The following is a 19,911-nucleotide window of genomic DNA, read 5'->3' as shown; positions in this document are numbered from 1 at the left end:
TCAGACCTCTTAACGTTTAAAAAAATCAAATATAAAGATAAAAAAAGACAAAAGAATCAGACCCTTAAAAGTTCAAACATTACCTACATTTAGGATTTAAACGGTTCAATCAAACATCCAAAATTCTAGCGACAGGCTATTCCTACAATGTAAACTAGGTTGCTAGATTTGGAATCGCAGTTCCCTTTCTTAGAGTAAAAGCAACTTCTACGCTAGTTCCACAGTTGCTCTCTCTAAGAAAGGAACCTCTAGCGATGAACACGGGATTCCAACTTTGGCTGGACGCCATTCTTTAGGGAGTGAAAGTAAAGCTCCCCCTCCCCCTTTTCTCTCTCTCGTATATGACAATAGGATAAACGGAAGAAAATGATAGAAAGAAAGTGCAGATTTGGTGTGTCTGTTCTGTGTCATTGAAAAGAATGTATAAGCACAGTTTTAAGGTCTGCTTCTTTTTCAGCAGAAGATTCAGGACAAATGTAGCTGAAGCACCAGAAGATGTGAAGAGGATGTTTGATAAATACTCAGAGAATGGCATAATGAACATTGAGCAATTGCAGAAGTTCTTGAATGATGTTCAAGGAGAAGATAGCAGAAAAGCTCAGGTCATCTTCAACAATTTCAAGCACCTCAATTTCTTTCAGAGAAGAGGCCTTCATCTAGAAGAATTCTTCCGTTATCTTCTTGATCAAGACCTTAATCTTGCTTTCTCTCCCTCCCATTCGGTTCTCTCTCTTTCCTCTCTTTACTTTTCAAACCAATCTTGTCACACCATCCTTAAAACCACAGCATCATTCAGACATAGAAATTAATTATAATAGACTTGATTATCATCACTGTTTTGTCATAAACAATATTGTTTTGCTACAGCACAGATTTTATGTTTATGAACAGTGAGTTCAGTATGAATAATAATATTGTACTTTTCAAGCAATACATGTCAAATTTCTTAAAACCAATTTTGAAAAGAAAAGCAGAGCCTTGCTTTGAAAACAATAAAGATAAGAAGTTATGGTTTTCTGTTCATATCTTGACTACAAATTATTTTTCAAAAGAATTTTTTTTGTTTGAGAGATTTGTCAAACAAAGTAATTTTTTTAACCTTAGTCTAGTCAAGTTCTGATATTTCTACCTCTTCTTCTTTTCAAAGTCAATTTCCTAGACAAATGGTTGAAAAAATAGTCTTGAACTTTATCAGGAAGTAATTCTTTTACTTGACCATATCTATTAAGAAAAGTTTCATATTCTATATCATGATCTTCTTGATACATATACATATATACAAATGACATTTTATAATATCCTACACTATTCAATAACTGTTTACTAAGGACAAAGATGTAGATTAACCAAAGAAGTATAGTTTTTCACAGAGAAATCTAGAATAATTTTTTAGAAAAAAGTTATGATATTATTACTGATGGATGCAGGCCTATCAGGACATGACAGCCCCATTGTCTCACTATTACATATTTACTGGCCACAACTCCTACTTAACAGGAAATCAACTAAGTAGTGATTGCAGTGAGACTCCTATCATAAGGGCTCTTAAAAAAGGAGTAAGAGCAATTGAGCTTGATTTATGGCCTAATTCCAAGAAAAATGGCGTTGATGTTCGTCATGGAGGGTATGACCAGTATCTAAATTCATATTTAACTATATTAAAGTGTTAATACGAAAAGGATTCGACTTAAAAACACATCTTAAATCACTCGTTGACCCAAAAGTTTAGACTGATGAGTGAAAGATAAGTTTATCTACTTATCCATAAACTTGTGGGTTTAGTAATTGAATACGTATGGAGGTGTAGGACACTCACAGCTCCTGTGGAACTCGTCAAATGCCTAAGAGCAATCAAAGATCATGCCTTTACAGCTTCAAAGTATCCTGTAATTATAACTTTTGAGGACCATCTCACTCATGATCTTCGACAAGAAGTGGCCGAGGTGAGTAATAGAGAGCTTACTGTTTCGTTAAGTTTAGTTTGATCCTTTTTTTAAAAAAAAAACAAATTTTGTTTTTCAGAAATCATGTTTTTATTTCGTTTCTATAATTTGTCTAAGAAATTAAATCTGTGAAATCAAGAATCACTTTTTATTTTTGCACTTTACTAAAAGTTGATATTACCAGCTTTTAAATTCAGCTTTTCTAAAGACCAATCACATTCCCTAACTTCATGTTTACAAATCTCAAGAGTTGTTTTTTTTTCCGTAACAATTATATTTTATTCCTTGTAAGAGTTATTTTTCTTACCATTTTTATCAAATAATTTAGTTTAAAAAAATTATTATTTATAAAATATAGTAAAATTTTAGATTCTATGATCGACACCGGATAGCTTACTTCTGTTATTGTGTATCATAGTTAGAATCTAAAATTTTGTCTAAATATTTTGATTAACTATTTGCTATATTTGAAAATATCCTTTTAAATAAATAAATTCAATTTCAATCAAATATATTTTTTTAAAGATAATTATCTAACGGTGTATTAGAAATTAAATATCAATATGAAAATAATTGAATTGGTAAGCTTAATTTGGTCGTTGTAACTAAATCACACTAATTTAATATATATAAGTTTGTTTTATCGTTTAACTCCCGATAGCTTCCGTCTAATAATTATGAACTCAATTCAACATAACTTTTTTAACTCCTTTTCCCTACCTCTTTACCCATTTCCCTCCATCTCTCCCTTTTTCCTTCACCTACCTCCTCACATCAATGGTCACTAACAACGATAATTCTTTTTTCATTTTACTATTACATGAGCAACCAACAATTGCACTTTCTATTGTGTCTAATGAAAAAAAAATTAATTGATTAAATATGATTTGGATTTTATGTCTAAATAAAACCTTAGAAAGAAATTGTGCACGTGAGTTTAAAAAAATGACAAGACACCCATCTCAAAGTTTGAAGGTCTAAATATGTAATTGGACCAAAAATTAGTATTAGAATAGTCACAAACTGTCCAAAGACTACCATTATTTTCTAAGTACCATGAATTCTTCTTTTACCTCTGTAATAAAGTGTAGATGCTTAAGTCAACATTTGGGAGCATCCTCTATGTTCCTGAACCTGGAGAATACTTGAATGAATTTCCATCGCCGGAGTTACTTAAGGGAAAGATTCTGATTTCTACCAAACCACCAGAGCGTACCACCAGGGAAAAACCACCAGCAGATGAGAGTGCAAGCTCTGAAGAAGATATAGAGGTGCACATCATTATTATATCTTTCATGAAAATAACTTATAATGATGTAACAAAATTTGTAACGTTTAGACAAACCTGAAAGATTCACACTTCCATAATCTCCTCAACTTCTGAAATTGCTTTCCACAAGTGAACATGATGTAGAATTCTTGATGCAGTTCTCATTCTGCCTTTTCAGGGGTATATGGAGGAGTTGGATAAAGATGAAGAAATCGATATTCCAGAATATGAAAGTTTGATTGCTATTCATGCAAAGAAGATGAAACGTGGATCAGATCTCCGGACCTTATTTAATGATATGGAAAAAGTTTTGAGACTTAGTCTGAGTGAGCAAAAACTTGAAGAGGCTGTGTCAAAATATGGACACGAAATTATCAGGTACAACCATATCCCTTTAACATTGTCCTAACTAGAATTTAATGGAGTGCATTGTGAGTCTATGAATCAAAGTCTGCAAACTAATTCACAGAAGAAATTAATGAAGATGCATTATATCCATTTGATAGAGCATTTTTCGAAACATCTTTCATATTAGATTTTACTATAATTTCATCTTGTATATAAAATGTATAAAATCTTATTCAAACTTTTTTATTAGCTTTCCCAGTTGTTTTTAGTTCAACACAAGATCTAGAAGTAGGGCATTCAAACTTCTGACATCTTGTTTATGCCTTAACCATTTGACCTATCAATAAAGAGAAAAAAAAAAAGAGTACTAAAACATTTTATAGTTATATCTTAAAAACTAATGGTAAATTTTTTTATTCTTCTTATTAGTACTTATTTACCTGCAATGACAAAAGAGATAACCATGCATATCCAACATCACAAATGGAGAATCAGTATTCTTTTAATGTTTTTTTAAGAGATATTCAATAAAATTTTGCCTTAGGTTTACTCAGAGGAATTTGCTGAGAGTGTATCCAAAAGGTTCAAGATTCAACTCATCTAATTACAATCCTATGCTTGGCTGGACTCATGGGGCTCAAATGGTTGCTTTTAACATGCAGGTATTAGAGTTCAGACTCCTCTTCTATATCTTTGCCGCTAAGTTATGCGTAAGAACAAAATTTAGACAGCTGAATATACCCAGATTCCATTGGTAAGACGAAGGGCAGGGGAAAAGGATATGCATAGAATTTGGTCCAAATTTAACGGCCACTAGTAGATATGTTCAAGAACTAAGTTTTGTTTAACTTAAGGGTTGTTGATGCAAAACCTATAGCAAATATCTTAACCAAGAGGAGAAAAATAACACACGAAGATGAGAAAGAGAGATTAGGGCAAGTTTCAAATTACTTATTGACCTAGAAGCTAAGCTAGGAGGTGAAGTTAAATTGAACGTAGTATCTCACAATTAATGCTCCCCTCACTCATGAGCTTGAAATATGAAAAAGACCCGACAAGTGGAAATGAATATTAATTTGGGAAGAAATAACAATGCAAGGACATGAATATAGAACCTCCCTAAACCACCTGATCTGATATCATCTAAATCACCGATTGACCAAAAAACTTAAACTCGTGGGTAAGGCAAATTTAACATAATATTTAACCGGAAGAGAAACCTCCGGTTGAGGCACAACCTCGAACTAATAATTTGTACATTTGTACACATTGAAGAGAGCTGGGAAATACTTGTGGACCATGGAAGGAATGTTCAGAGGCAATGGTGGTTGTGGCTACATTAAGAAACCTGAATTCTTGCTTAATAACCCAAAGACATCTAGTTCCAGATCAACACCCTCGCAAAGGATAAAAGGTTTAAAGGTCAGTTTGCTAACACATTGATCATTTCCTCTAAAGCACATCAGTTCACTATTGAACAATCGCAATTCATACAGATAAAGGTATACATGGGAGAAGGATGGCATTTGGAATTCGATCTCTCACATTTCGATTTCTATTCACCTCCAGATTTATACGTTGAGGTAAGAAACAGAATTGAACCTAAAAATCAAACATTCCCAAATGTGGAAGATAAACGATTGTACTTGTATAATATGTATGTAACATGGATTTGCTCACCGGTTACAGATCAGAATGGTCGGGGTTGGAAAGGATAGAGCGACGAGAAAAACCATCCCCATTGAAAACCAGTGGGTACCTGTTTGGAATGAGGAGTTTAGTTTCTCAATAAGCACTCCTGAACTGGCTTTGCTACAAATTGTGGTTCGTGATCACGATACCTCTGGAAAAGATGACTTCGCGGGGCAGACATGTTTGCCGGTGAAAGAGCTCCAATCAGGAATCCGAGCAGTGCCATTGTACAATAAGAGGGGAGAGAGATACAAGCATGTGAAGCTCCTTATGCGCTTCGATTTCCAAAAATGAATGATACAAATCAATTCATCGCGTATTGCATCATCGTCATTTTCTTTATGAATAAATATTGAGAAACAAACGGATAAACTGTTGTAATGTGGATATCTTGCAAAAAAGAATGTTCAAGTCATCTCAAGTGTGTAATGTATTTCTTAATATCAACATCTAGTATAGCATATATTTTATTGTTTGTACCCTCCAGAATATGCATTACTCAAACTAAAGTGTTATGAACTCAAATCACCGTGCACTAGAAGATTGAGAGTTTAAAGCTCCACAACTAACAACACTCCTCTTTTGGCCTATTATTCTTAAATATCAGATAAGACGACAAATATGATCAAATAAAAGTTTGGAGATGTAAATCTTACTCTTGTGTTGCTGATAAAAATTATCGGCAAGGGTAGTGATCGAAGGTGGGTTGGAGTTTCTTATACAAATTAGGGAGAGATTAACCCTTAAACACTCAAAATTCTTTTTTTCTTTTTTTAAAGTTGATCTTAAGTGGCTATCCTAAACTAATTTGTTTTATAAACTCTTTTCTTTTAACTTACTTTATGTAATAGTCAAACCCACGATTAAAACTTTATTTTAATTTAATCCTTTAAAGAAAAATTTGAATACACGCTTAGTCTACGTGTGGTTGTATATCTCTCGATTAAATCTTGCTAGAGGTCAACTCACTCTTCTTTGTCTATATATTGTCAATTGATAACAACTATGAATCCTCACTCACATTTTAAAAATAAATGTTTTCCTCCATTATGGTTTGAGACTCCAAGTGGTAAATAAAGGACCAAAGTTTAACGATGAAAGGGAACAACTTCCATTCATAGTCATCTACCTAATTAAAATTTGATATTACAAATTTTCTTAACATTCAATTATTGCAAAGTTCAACAGTTATTCTGTAAGATTAGTAAAGATACACATAAATTAGTCTAGACACTCATGAATTATAAAACAAAAACTGTTAAAATATTATTTTGGTCCATAAACTTTGAAGTTTGTTCAATTTTTAGTTCATGAACTTTCAATTATCCAACTTTAATTCTTTGACTTTCAATGAATCATAAATCTAACTAGTCTCTAATGTCAGTTTATTATTGTTAGTTAAAAATAAAACTTGTTATCCATGCTTTTTTACTATAAAATTTGAAACCATTGTAGTTGATGTATTACCGAACTAAGTTATTACCAAATTCTATGAGTTACTATTTATGTTTCTCTGTTTGTGGATTTTCTCTTGTCTCTGTGATTTGTTTGGATGTGTTGTGTGACATTTATGATATATGTAAAAGAACTGTGCACATTCCAAAATTTCACTTCTTATAATAAAAATTTACAAAGTTAGCATTAACATATTCAAAATCTTTAGCAATCCACAACATGCTTTTACTTTAATTTGTTTTATTTATATCCGTTTGGTTTCCAAATAAAGCTTTCTATGAGTAAACGTGTACGTCTAAAATATCTTCTCTTATTTTTCAAGATATGTAACCCCTCTTTTATCTAGTATCATCGAATTTGAACTATTGATCTCTTTAATGTATACATTATATAGATATATATGCTATAGAGAAATTGTGAATATAAATACATTTAGTGAAATTGTGAGAATATAAAAAAGAAAACTCTTTGCTTCATTTATATTTTCTTTTGGGTAAGATTAACTGATGATACATAAAGGAAGATCGAATATTTATCTTCGACAGTACGAAGAGTATACTAATTGAGCTATGGGTGAGAACATTTTTTTAATATTATAATTTTTAAATTTATCTATTAAAATAGAGTATTCTTAAAAAAAAAACTCTTTTTTTAGTGTAATACAATGATTAAATTTCGAAGAAGAGACAATTTTGTTGTGAGGTGTCCCTTTATCTATTAAATAACAAAATAAAAATTTAACAACTCATTCGTTGTCGTTTCTTGAAGAACCATCTAGAAAATAATGAATCAACCAAAAAAGGAACGGTGTATTTGTCAACTTTGTTTTTTTCTTTCTTCTCACATGTGTATTTTTTTTTTATTTTTTTTTTTCCTTTGCTTAACTATTTACTAATAAATAAATGAATTATAAAATTACTAATTACGTTACTAATATTTTTCTTTAGAATAGTAATTATTCTATTTTACATAATAATAAATATTTGATATAATCGCAAATATAACAATTAGATTTAAATTACATGTATATATTGCAACGTTAAAAAATGTAAATATAGCAAGATGTATCAAAGTTTATTAATGATAGAACTCTATCACGAATGAATCATGTTTGAAAATATTGGTCTATTATTATCGATAGACTTTTATTAAAAGTCTATCATTAATAGATTTTGCTATAAATTTATAATTTTTAAAATGTTTCTATGCACTTAATTATTATTCTTAAAATTGTAGTCTATTCTAATTACCTTAAATATTTATTCTTTTTCTAGAGTGAATAAAAATATTAAATAACTTATAAAAAAATGAGAAAATGACTATACGAAAATAAAAAAGAAAGGGAAAAAAAATCAAAGTGTAAAATGCAAAGGAGGTTAAAAAAGAAAGATGAAATAAAAAAAAAAACAAATTCAAACAAAAAAAATTAAAAGAAAATAAATAAAGTCATAATAACTAAATTCTCATTATAAACTATATGGAACTAAATTTTAATTTTCTTCCAACTATAGGACTTGATTAACAATTTACAATTTTACTAAGTATTTATCATGTTCATGATAATCTTTGAATTTACAAAAAGTTTGATGTGTCATTTGTGATTCAATGGAAAAAAAAAAAAAAAAAAAGAACATTTTATGTCACCCATCATACAAGATGGGGTCGTCTTTTTGTGGCAAAGATCCTCTTCAACATTTTTCGAAGATTAAAACTACAATATTGCAATAATAAATTTATATTATAAAAGTCAAGAAAATTCACAATTTTAGTTTCTTTGAAAGAGAGAACTCAAAATTAAAGATGGAAAAAATAGTAAAAGTTTGAACTAAGAAAATGCATGTGTTTTAAAATATTGATGTCAACCAAAATATCCAATAAGATATCGTTGATGGTATGGAGGAAAAGTCAACGTCTACCAAAATTTATAAAAAAAGAATATAAAAACTAATATGTATATATATATATTAACAAGTAACTATTCTGAGAATTTTTACAAACTATAGAAAATTTTGAATTCTATAAATAGATAGAAACTGATAGACTTCTATCACTATCTATTAATGTCAGTGATAAAAGCATATCGGTATTTATTAATAATGTTTATTATAATAGAATCTGAAATTTTGCTATATGTTGTAAATATTTTATCAAATTTATTATTTTCAACAATTCTCCTAAATATTATATCTTGTTTAAATTAGTTTAAAAGATATGCTATTTCTAACATATTTTCGCATAATGTTTTTTCTTATTTATTTTGTATGTTTTATTGAAAGAAATTACTAATATAATAAAAAAAATATCCACATCCATGAATACATAAAAATTAAAAATATTGAAAAAGAATCTCCAAAAAGTTAATACCTAAATATAAAAAGAGAAGAATATTGTAAAAGGAAATAATAAAATTGATTAAAACATCATATTCAAAAATTAAACAAGAACTAATATATATATATATATATATATATATATATATATATATATATAAAAGCTAAAATATTATCTTTATTTCTTCTTCTTGAACATAGTTTTCTCGAAAAGTTAAAGTTGAATAATTTTAAATGTTTTTATTTTGAAATTTCAACAACGAAAATAAATATGATTTAAAAATAAAATCTGGCAAATAGCAAATGACAGCCAAACAATTTTTGTTTCGATAATGCATTGCATTAAGTAAGTCTCAATAATATATAATTTTCTTTAACATAACTAAGATATAATGTTTTGGAAAATGCTATCTTAACTACTCTTATTTATTTATTTCTTTCTCTCTTCTTTTTTTCTTTGCCTATATTTTTAAAATAAGCACCGAATTGAAATGGAAAACAACTATTAAATATTTTTGGATATAATAGTATATATTCATGTTGAGAAAAATACTCATCTACGTTGGGTAGTTTATAATCATATTTTTTTAAATAAAGTCGTTATTGAGAATTTGAAAATTATATTCTTAAAACCAATAAATATAGATCACAAGACTATTTTTCAGTAAACTTGAACTTTATGTAGGGACATAAACATAGATTAAGTTCGAGTAAATAGTCTAAATAGTCTATAGTATATGATTAAAGGTTGGGCGCTTTATTCTGAAATACTATCGATGCATCCCTCTTTGTAAATAATACAAACGATGTAATTCTAAATCATTCATGTAGAGACATGAAAGAGAGAACATTCTATGTAAAAGGTTGGGGACATTCTATGTAAAAGGTTTACACAAGACAGAACCATGAAATAGTCACTTTTACGTAATAACGTCGTTTACTATTTAAAACTGATTATCTCGTTTATTGATGACCTAGGTAACTTAATCTTAATCCTGAGCTAACTGTGAACTTCTGTTCACATGAGATTATCCTTAGATTTGCATAGGTGAAGGCAACTCATTAGCGTTGGCCCAACAAGCCTCCCATTTCAGGGATAAGATCAGGTGAATAGTTGGGATCATAGGGTGCAAGATGGAATTCACTCCTACCCGCTTTAGGGTTAAGAGATAGGTTGTTCCCTTAAGAATCCAAGTCTTGAACATAGGGCCCCAACCTCTCATTGGCCTGAGAGGGATTCGGTTTATAGGTTGGACCTTAAACCAAATGTTCAATAGTAGATCAATGGGACTTAAGAAACACGATGTAATCTCAGAGGTAAAAACGGTATTTTGACCCAGTCGAGGTCACGAACAACCTGTGAAGGATTAACTTACTGATTATGGTTATATCATATTGACAGAAATATATCTATAGTGAGGGAAGTGCAGCTACGAGACTTTAATGGAATGACTCGTTAGTTAACGAATGTTGATTAGCTTGGTCTAAAAGGGTTTAGTCAGTTAATCTCGGATTGTTGAAGCCCATGATCTATAGGTCCATTAGATTCCCCTACTAGCTCATACGGAATCAACTTAGAACAACATGTTGGAATGATTCAAATGTGATTTGAATATCAAGAAAATGAATGTGGATTGATACTCGGAAGGTCCAAATTAGTCAAAATAAACAAAATCGTAAAAAGTAAAAATGTTGACTTTTGACTTGAAAAGTCAAAAATTCAAAGTTTGACTTTGACTAAAATGGTCAAATGACCATTTTGCCCTTGACTAAAATTAATGGGAATATACAAAAATCCCATTAAATGGAATGGTGAGTAAATCCACTAAATGTTAGTGGAATACAAAGTGTTGAAAAATTAGCTAACTAATTACATGCAATTATGCATGTAATTAGGTTATAAATAGTTCATTTTCTTCGAGCAGGATGATGGTTTTTTGGCTAATTTTATCAAAAACTTCATTCCATTTTTCTCTCTAAAATTCTTTCATTTGATGGGTGCCACGACCTGGTTCTTAGTCCTGAGTATAGCGGGTGAATTCTGGTGGTGATTCTGAGTGTGTAATCGTGAGAAGGTTTGAAAATTTAGGGAGCTTCAAAAGTAAAGAATTTCTTTTTAAACCCTAATCTTTGTAATTAGGGTTGTCTTAAGCATGAGTGTTTAGCTGCATATAGAGTAATTTTTCGATCCTGTTTCCGTTGCGTTTGTATGCTATCCTTCAATCTATACACCTAACTTAATAATTTCAATACGAAGATCTTTAACATGTCATAATGTTAGTTCGATAGTAAAAATAATTTTAACAAAAATAATATTCGTATTGATATATGTATTCTGTTGATATTTTAATTTTTATTATCAAATAAAACTTGATGTTCTATTCCTCCTTTGGTAAAGACAAGAAAGAAAAAGAAAACCCTAATTTATATTTCATTTTAACAGCTAACTTTAACTTTTTCTATCTCAACTTTTATAACTATTATAGTCTCTATAGTTTTTGTTGATTTTCTAGAACAATTACGGACAAACAAAATTGATAAATGAAAAACAAAGAGTAGAAAAATGAATACAATATGAGATTATAGTGGTTCAAAATTATATTGTATATCTACATTCATTTTAAATATCAAAGACCCGCCCTAATTGATTTTCATCGTTTTTGCAGCATTTAGTATAACTCTTCAACATTAATAATAAAGAAGAAGAAAAATGGAAAAGAAAAAACATTACTATTTTTATTTTGAAAGATTATTTTGATTTTGACAAATTTATGGATTAGCTTCAAGTATGTGGACAAGTATATTGATATAAACATGATTTAAAAGCTCTTATATTGATGAATGATGAATTTCGAGCAAGTGAATATTAATTATATGAAAAAATAATTTAATTAAGACTGAATTTACTATACTTTTATTGATTCAATCACATTAAAATCAACCTTTTAAAAGTTTTGGAATAAAGTCTTACGACAAATATGAAGGGTGAATATCCATTAATCACACCGAATCAACTATGGTTGATTTGGTAAATGTTCAAACCGATCTCAACCATGAAATAGTACAAACTAACCATTGGTCGATCGATTTGTAGTTTTGGGTTGTTTTAAGTTGATCTTTTTTTAAAAAAATCTTGTCGGTTTAAATTTTTGTCAAACTAAAACCAACCAAACCTCTTCTTATCTTCAACTAATTGTCTTTGGTATGATCGATTTTAGTTGGTCAACTTGATCTTTTGATCTATCACGTTCGCCTCTAACTAAAATGAAATTTTGAGTATTTGATTCATTAGCTTTATAAATCGGTCTCAAGTAACTCAACTTAAAAAGTAACTATCGAGAAATTGTATCTTTCTTTTTTCTAACATATTAACTACATATTTCAAACTCAACTGAAAATTCCAACTTCACCCATCCCTTAAGATTGGTTTATTAATATTATCAAAATATTATCGATTCTTACATTTCTTTTCTTGTGTTTGATCTTTAACTTTTGATTTTTGTTTTATTATAGTAATAGTAGTTGGAGGATTCATACCACAAATTTAGCCTCTCCCTTTCTTTTGAAAAAATCGAACATCTAATTTCGAGATTGATAGTAAAGTCATTATATCAACCGACAAATCTCTTTTAACCTCTAACTAATAACCATTTTTATTATTTTTTTTCATCTTATATATTCTTCACGAAAAATTGTATCTTTCTTTTTACTTTCTCAGTTGATCTAATCTAAGTAACTTTTAAAAGTAATAAGTTGTTTTATATATATACAGTGTGATTCATTTTTCTACCAATTAACAACTAAAATTCATAAGAAAAGAAATGGTTGATTAATTATCATTATTGTTATCTAATATAATCATTCTTTTTATATGTCACTCTAAACTTTTTTCCTTAATAAAAAAAATCTTTACTCTAAACCGAAATTTAAAAATGGTGTTTTTGCAAAAATAGTAAAAAAAATTATGAAAACAGAAGCCGTGTAATTACATTTTTTAATTGCAAAAGTAGCAAATTTAAAAGCAGATAATCAATAGCCCTCTGATAACATCTGATAGTCGTTCGATAATTCCATGATAACCATAATATTTGTCAACGTAAAAAAATGTGATATGAAGTATTTTTTTTCCTAAAATTTTTGAACTATGTTATGCAATTTCCCTTTAAAAATTGGTAAGGGCACTGAACAATAATTATTTAAGTCAACAAATACTAAAATCAATAATATTAAAAATATGGTAATATGAGTATAGTTTAATAATAATATTTAAATTTGTAATGGAGATGTTTGTTATACCTAAAATAAGTCCATATAAATGCACAAATCTAACAACGAAAACACAGAACTCAAATTATCGTTTGGAAAAGACTTTCAAATTTGTTTTCCAACGATTTTGTAATCCATCCAAAAAAAAATCTCAAAATAAATAAATATTATGAAATAAAATGGAAAAGAAGAACAAACCAAGAAGAAGAAGAAGAAGAAGAAAAGGAATCAATGGTGTTAGAAACTGTCACGGAGTTCGCCATTACAAAGACCAACAGCTTTCTCCAAATTCTCAACAATGTCGCCAATATTCGGCCTTTCTTCTCCCTCCAACTTCACACAATGCATCGCCGTATACGCCACCATTTCCACTGCATCCACTTCCTTCATCTCTGCTCCCCTTACCCTCTTATCCACAACATTCCATAGCTCCCCTCTCCCAATTCGCTCCACCGCATATTCCGCCACCGTCACCGGACCCCCACCTTCGCTATCTCTAAACACTGCCTTCTTCCCCGTCAAAAGCTCCAGCAGTACAACCCCTAATCCGTACACGTCGCTTTTCGCCGTTGAAATCTTCGATACGTAGTACTCCGGGTCAATGTACCCGATTGTACCGCCAACGGCGCTCTCCATTGAAGTTTCCGGTTGTCGCATTAACGACAATCCGAAATCGGACACTCTGGCTGTGAAATTTCCGTCCAGTAGTATGTTGGAGGATTTGATGTCTCGGTGGATTATCGGTGGGACTGCGTAATTGTGAAGGTACTCGATTCCTCTGGCTGCATCTAATGCGATTTTTATCCTTATGTTCCATGTATTTAATAATACCCCATCTTTGTTGTGTAAATGGTCATGGAGAGAACCGTTTGTCATGTATTCGTAAACTAGGAGGCGCTCGTCGTTTTCTTGGCAATAACCCACCATGCCCACCAAGTGTTTGTGATTAAGCCGCAGTACTGTTGTTAGTTCAGAACAAAATGCGTTTTGCTTCTCTTGTGGGTCTTCTGTTTTCTCGTCATTTTTGGTTTCTCCTCTTTTGATAGCTACTTCTGTTCCATCTGTGAGCTTCCCTTTGTAAACCACTCCAAAGCTTCCTGCTCCTATTTTGTTTTCGGAGGAGAAGTTGTTTGTTGCAACAGCAAGCTCCATTAGAGAAAATGCCCGTGCGGAGGAATGTTCTATTAGGGATAGTTGATTTATGTTCTGTTCTTGATTATTTGCTGTGTTGCAGGAAGAACGAGAAGTTAAGCAATTCGATATGCAGAACAAAATGGTGAAAGTTCCTGCTAAAGCCCCAATTGCTCCAACTATGAGAAGTGCCGTGGTGAGCCTGTTTCTGGCTTTTGTAGGTGAAGAGGAAGCTGGGTTTGATGAAGAATTTGGACTCGTTGGCAATGGCACTGCAAATGGGAGCTCTCTCTGGCAAGATTTGCAAATATTTCCAGACCCATCACAGAGGAATGCTGAATTTGGATAGATGCCACAGCGGCTGCAAGAATCTTGAACACAAGGCCCAGGGATTATCATTCCCAATGGAAGAAGAACAGGTGACTTGTTGTTGGCTTTGGACCAACACATTATTGTCAAATTATTTGTTTTCAACCCACATAACATGTAAGATCCTGCTGTGATTAGCTCATATGAAACACTTACATTGATGTTTTTTTCAATGTTGAGTTTATTTGCTCCTTCACCCCAACATGAAACCACTCCATTATCTTGCCTTATTGCACAAGTGAAACTCGTCCCCAATGCAAGGTTTGAGTATTCATGAGCTGAATTGGAAGGAACCTCCAATTGGCCACCGTTGTTGTTTCCTTTGCATACTAAAACACCGCCCAACGCAGTCAATCCACAGACGTGAGACTCTCCAGCGACTAAGCTTGCCATTGGCAGATTCCCAAACTGAGATTGAATCTTCGATCCAATTCCATTGTTCCCCCAGCACCATACGGTTTTGTTCTTCAAAATCCCACATGAAAACCCACTTCCAGATGTGATTGTTTGAAAGTTCAATGCTGGATCAGGCGAAGGAAATAAAGACCCTACTCTGTTTGATCCCCTCCAGCATATAACTTTACCGGAGCTAACCTCTCTTGCACAAACTTGAGCATCACCAACAGCCAGATCAGTCAATGGGAAGTTGATGCTGTAGTAAATACGTTTAGGTTGAAAACTACGATTCGAAAATCCGGCATCAGTCTCCCAACAATGAAGACTGAACCCGCCAGTTCGAAGACCACAGAAGAAGCTCTGCCCTCCAGAGATTGCTTGAAAGGAGACCTGGGGTAGAATGGAGATCACTTGATCTCCTCTATAGCATTGAATTCTCTGGCTTTTCTTACCTGCAGAAATACCGCAGACGGTGGAGGTGCCATATGCAACGGCGACAGTGGAGGCAGAACCGAGGGCATCTACAGCCCAATGCAGCTGCAGAGTTATCAAGACAACCACAAGAATCACAAGTTCTGATGTCATTTGGGAGACGGCCTCTCCAGATTGACAGAATTATCATGCTCCTCCCCCTTCATCCTTCATTGAAGAAGAAATGATGGAAGTTTATGAGTTTATTCAGAAATCTGAATGAACAATTCCACTATCAGGAAAAAATGGATTTGAAAGAAGAGAAGGAGAAGAAGATGAGGAGCATAAAACCAAGATTGTTTTGAGAGTGAGGCTTTGTTAAATCACAGGCATTGTCTATTTCAAAAATGGAGCGCAAATTTCTCAAAGCTTCAGAGTTGAATTGTTTATTTTATTTTTATCTTCCATTTTCTTAGTAATAATTATTATAAAATATCCCTATTGAAAAGGGTAGGGATACACGGGAATCTTTGATTTTTTGTATGTTAGTGATGTAAATTATATTTTGGTACCTTAAGCTTCACACATTATTATTATTATTATTATTATTATTATTATTATTATTATTATTATTGCTATTGTTATTATTGTATTTTGATTTGGTTCTTAATGGTATAATCTAAGAATAATAAAATGTTTAAGTTAAACAAAGATGGTTTAATGAAAACTTTATTGTACAATATTTTATATTACAACAAACCTAACAGGTTATGCAACAAAGTGAACATTTTTAATTTTATGGCATTCTAATAAACTTGAACTTCAAGTTTCCATGCAATAATTGTTCAAAATAAGTAAGATGTCATGAATGAAAAATAAATGTATATACATTATAGGGAAACTTCTCAATTTTACCCTTGTATAGAAGTATTATATTTATATTTAGCTTCCAAAAAACATAGTAAATTGGGATGTTATATATGACCAAATATTAATAGTTGAAAAATATATATTTTTTTTTATATGTTAACCGGAGCACAACTCACCGACTAGTTAAAACATATATTTTTTTATTGACAAGAGGTTGAATCTACGCGTTGTCAAACAAAAAAAAAAAAAATAGTCAGTATCTTGTCTTATATATAAGAAATTATAAACTATAATTATATTCATCTTTTTACCAAACACCATTAGGAAAGGTACTTTATTTGTGTTGATTATACAATTTAAAATTTTCAATAGAGATCGAACCTTTTCTATTTAACAATAATTTAAAGAAGAAAAAACAAGGTACAAAATTGGTTTAAAAACTCAATTTGTTAGAATAATAATTAAACTACACGATCAATGATTTAACTTAAATATATATTTAATTTGGATAAATATATTAATCATTGAGTTAATATATATTCCACTTATATTTACAAAGTCTATCATTGATAGACTATAAAAATCTATCATTTATTACACACTTGATCATCATTCTTATAATTGTTATCTATTATAATTACCTTTAAAAAGATTTTACTTTTCTTCCTTAATAATTGAAGGGAATTTATTGTGTTATATTATAAGGTCAACTCTAAGAGATTTTCATTAATGGTTTAAATGTTTTCAAACTTTTTGTAGATATTAAATCATGTAAGAAGATTATGATAGATGAGATGAGACATTATTACAACAAAAGATAATAGGAAATAGGAAAAATTATTGATAAAATAATGTAATGGAAAAGTAAATGGATCTAAAAAGGGATTTAAGGTTATATGATTTTCATTGAAGAAAAGAATTAGTTGTTTGTAAAGAGAGTGGAAAAAGGAATGGGTGGCACATTACATCCAGCTAAGCTTCCTCTTTTATTTATTCTTTATCATTATTATTCTTATTATTTTCTTCTTTTATCACTACTAATATTTAGGGTTAATTACTTCTCTAATAAGTCAATTTCATTGGGATCAATGCAAGAAAGTATAAAAATATAATTTATTTTAGGTTTAGTTCCAATGTAATCAAATCAAACAAAATATATATTTATAAAATATAGCAAAATATTACATATTATTTATGATGGATCACGATACAATAATATAGGTTAAATATATTTGTCAGAGTACTGTGTAAAATTTTAACCGAAATGTTTAAATTTCAAAATTTTGAAGGACCTAAAATTTAACTTTTTTTTTTCTTTTGAAGAAATTTTGATGGCTTTTTTTTAAATAAATTAGTTAGGTTAGCTAATTTAAGTTTTTCTTTTTCAAGTTTTGTAGCATTGAGTACACGTCAACTGTATAGTTTCACGTGTAAAAGTCATTTTCAACCAAAGATGAAATTATCAAAATACTTTGTTGAATTATCGCCAAAACATTCCATAAAAGCAAGTAACCGATAAAAATATCGGGGTAACATCCTTTTTCACAAAATCTATAATTTATAGTCGATTAATTTATCAACAATCTTTTATTTAGGCAATTCAATATAATCGTTGATATATTGTTGAATTGATGTGGATCTCTGCCATTGAATATTGTGGCAATAGGATCCATATATTTCTAAAATATGAATGACTTTGTGTTGTTATGTATTGTTTTCTTTATACGTTGCTCAATCTCTTGCTTTTAGGTATGGAAACTATTCTATGTTAAGGTGCGTGTCTTTGTCTTAATTTATACAAATCATCGTTAAAAACGATATCTTATTGAGTTGCAATTAATATTTCACTAATTGATTACAGCAATTAATTTTTATCAATTTTCATAATTTTTTCTCAATTCTTTTATAAAATTGGAACCTTGTTATTTTTATCGACATCCATATTTCAAACTTAATTATTTTTTGGGCTAAGATTTTATTTTATCATAATTTTTTAAAAATCTAAATAATGAAAATATATCTTAGAAAATATAATTAAATCATTGATAAAGAATTATATGGGTTCAAATAGTGTTTTGGATTTTATGTTTTTAATTTTTGGTTTTTTCTATACATTCAACGTTGATTCATTTTGTTCTCTATATTTTTAAATTCATTTTCATCACTATACTTTCAATTTTTGTTCATTTTGATTTCAAAGCTTTTAAAAATCGATCTTTTTAGTCTCTATTTAATGCAATAAAAAAAATAAAAACGAAAAACTAATACAAACATTTTTTAAGTACAAGAAGCAGAAATGAACATTTTCAAAGTATAGAAATCAAAATAAAGAAAGATTAAAAACAAATAACCAAAATGAATATTTTGAAAGTAAACAAACTATATCAAAGGACATTGAATTTCAAAAAAAACAAAATTTGTTAAATATAGAATCATAATAATAACAACAAAGCATGTGTTTGAGAAAAGATAGAAAATAATTTAAAGTTCTCTTTATTATGTATAGTGAATTTAAGTTTGGGTTGGACTCTTTGATTGAAAATTTGGGCTTTTGAATCCTAACTCAATATTGTTGAATATGGGCTTTCATTTGGTCCATATATTGAGAACAAAAAATGAAAAAAAAAAAGTAAATAATCATATCCCATCAATAAAAAAAAAAACACTAAGAAAACAATTCACACTCGATTGTAAGTATATTTGTAGATATAACAATCAAATTCAAAGTATTAACAGTATCAAACTAAACAAATTTAGCCGATTTAACAAATTTTAAAAACAATTCTTAGAGTTTATTAATGATTGATTATTTTGTTAAAAGATTTGATTAGCGATAAAAATTATTATCGATAGATTTATTATATATTATAAAAAAGAAAAAAGAGAGAAGAAAAAAAAGGAGTGGGTGTAAAAATAGAGCATTTTTGAAATAGTTTTGTGAGTTTGGATGAAAGGGAAATGGAATGAAATTTGTGTATTCCATGAGGGATTCATTGACATGTGGAAAGCTATAACTTAAAACACCATTCCATAAAATAATCCCCACTAAATGCCAAATTATTTTTTTGTACACTACTTTTCTTCTTCATACCCTTTTTCAATTTCAAAATAATTTAGATCACAAACCTCTCTCTTCAAAATCAATAGAACAAAAAATATATAATAATTGAAGTCATTTATTTATTTAAAAAGAATCCTTGATTATTATTATTATTTTCTTAAAAGGTCAAACAAATTAAAGGATTGTATTACAAGAGATCATTCAAAATAACCACTTTGGGTTAAAAGAAAAGAATCACAAAAGGTATACTATTGTTAAGTGTCCTTTTTGTAAATGAATGTGTCGTAACATTGTGAGACGAACAAACGATACTTCCTCCATACCATGTGTCAAGACCTTAGCTTAATCTGTGAAAAGAGATATTTTAGT

General features: G+C 29.9%; 2 protein-coding genes and 1 long non-coding RNA gene across 4 annotated transcripts; 1 reads left to right on the top strand and 2 right to left on the bottom strand.

The window, feature by feature from the left end:
- Positions 1 to 54: 54 nt before the first annotated feature.
- LOC103497077 (phosphoinositide phospholipase C 2-like) lies at positions 55 to 5,547 on the top strand. Of its 2 annotated transcripts, XM_051080377.1 has the most exons (10): positions 55 to 305; positions 458 to 722; positions 1,428 to 1,624; positions 1,808 to 1,943; positions 3,035 to 3,214; positions 3,392 to 3,591; positions 4,106 to 4,223; positions 4,837 to 4,983; positions 5,058 to 5,144; positions 5,251 to 5,547. In XM_051080377.1, exons 2-10 carry the CDS (start codon positions 507 to 509, stop codon positions 5,545 to 5,547), a joined length of 1,578 nt encoding a protein of 525 aa, XP_050936334.1. In that variant the 5' UTR covers positions 55 to 305; positions 458 to 506. The 2 variants fall into 2 exon arrangements, with proteins under 2 accessions (XP_050936334.1, XP_008457368.1); XM_008459146.3 differs by having other exon boundaries at positions 55 to 722.
- LOC127144439 (uncharacterized) lies at positions 2,885 to 5,535 on the bottom strand. The gene is made up of 4 exons (XR_007816066.1): positions 5,403 to 5,535; positions 5,242 to 5,320; positions 3,289 to 3,455; positions 2,885 to 3,197 (listed from the first exon to the last, which is right to left on the bottom strand). It is a non-coding gene; the product is annotated as an uncharacterized LOC127144439 (long non-coding RNA).
- Positions 5,548 to 13,541: 7,994 nt separating the features above from the next.
- On the bottom strand, positions 13,542 to 15,785 carry LOC103497076 (putative serine/threonine-protein kinase-like protein CCR3). The gene has a single exon (XM_008459145.3). It carries the CDS (start codon positions 15,783 to 15,785, stop codon positions 13,542 to 13,544), a length of 2,244 nt encoding a protein of 747 aa, XP_008457367.1.
- Positions 15,786 to 19,911: the final 4,126 nt, after the last annotated feature.

The sequence above is a fragment of the Cucumis melo genome, chromosome 12 (genome assembly GCF_025177605.1).
Source record: "Cucumis melo cultivar AY chromosome 12, USDA_Cmelo_AY_1.0, whole genome shotgun sequence".
Taxonomy (NCBI): Eukaryota; Viridiplantae; Streptophyta; class Magnoliopsida; order Cucurbitales; family Cucurbitaceae; genus Cucumis; species Cucumis melo.
Note: the sequence above shows the minus strand (reverse complement) of the source record. Positions and strands in the feature narration are given on the sequence as shown.

Coding starts and splice junctions, on each gene's coding strand:
- LOC103497077 (XM_008459146.3), top strand. CDS start 420: ATGTATAAGCACAGTTTTAAGGTCTGCTTCTTTTTCAGCAGAAGATTC. Junction 1,625..1,807: donor GTTGATGTTCGTCATGGAGG/GTATGACCAGTA, acceptor ATGGAGGTGTAG/GACACTCACAGCTCCTGTGG. Junction 1,944..3,034: donor TTCGACAAGAAGTGGCCGAG/GTGAGTAATAGA, acceptor AATAAAGTGTAG/ATGCTTAAGTCAACATTTGG.
- LOC103497076 (XM_008459145.3), bottom strand. CDS start 15,785: ATGACATCAGAACTTGTGATTCTTGTGGTTGTCTTGATAACTCTGCAG.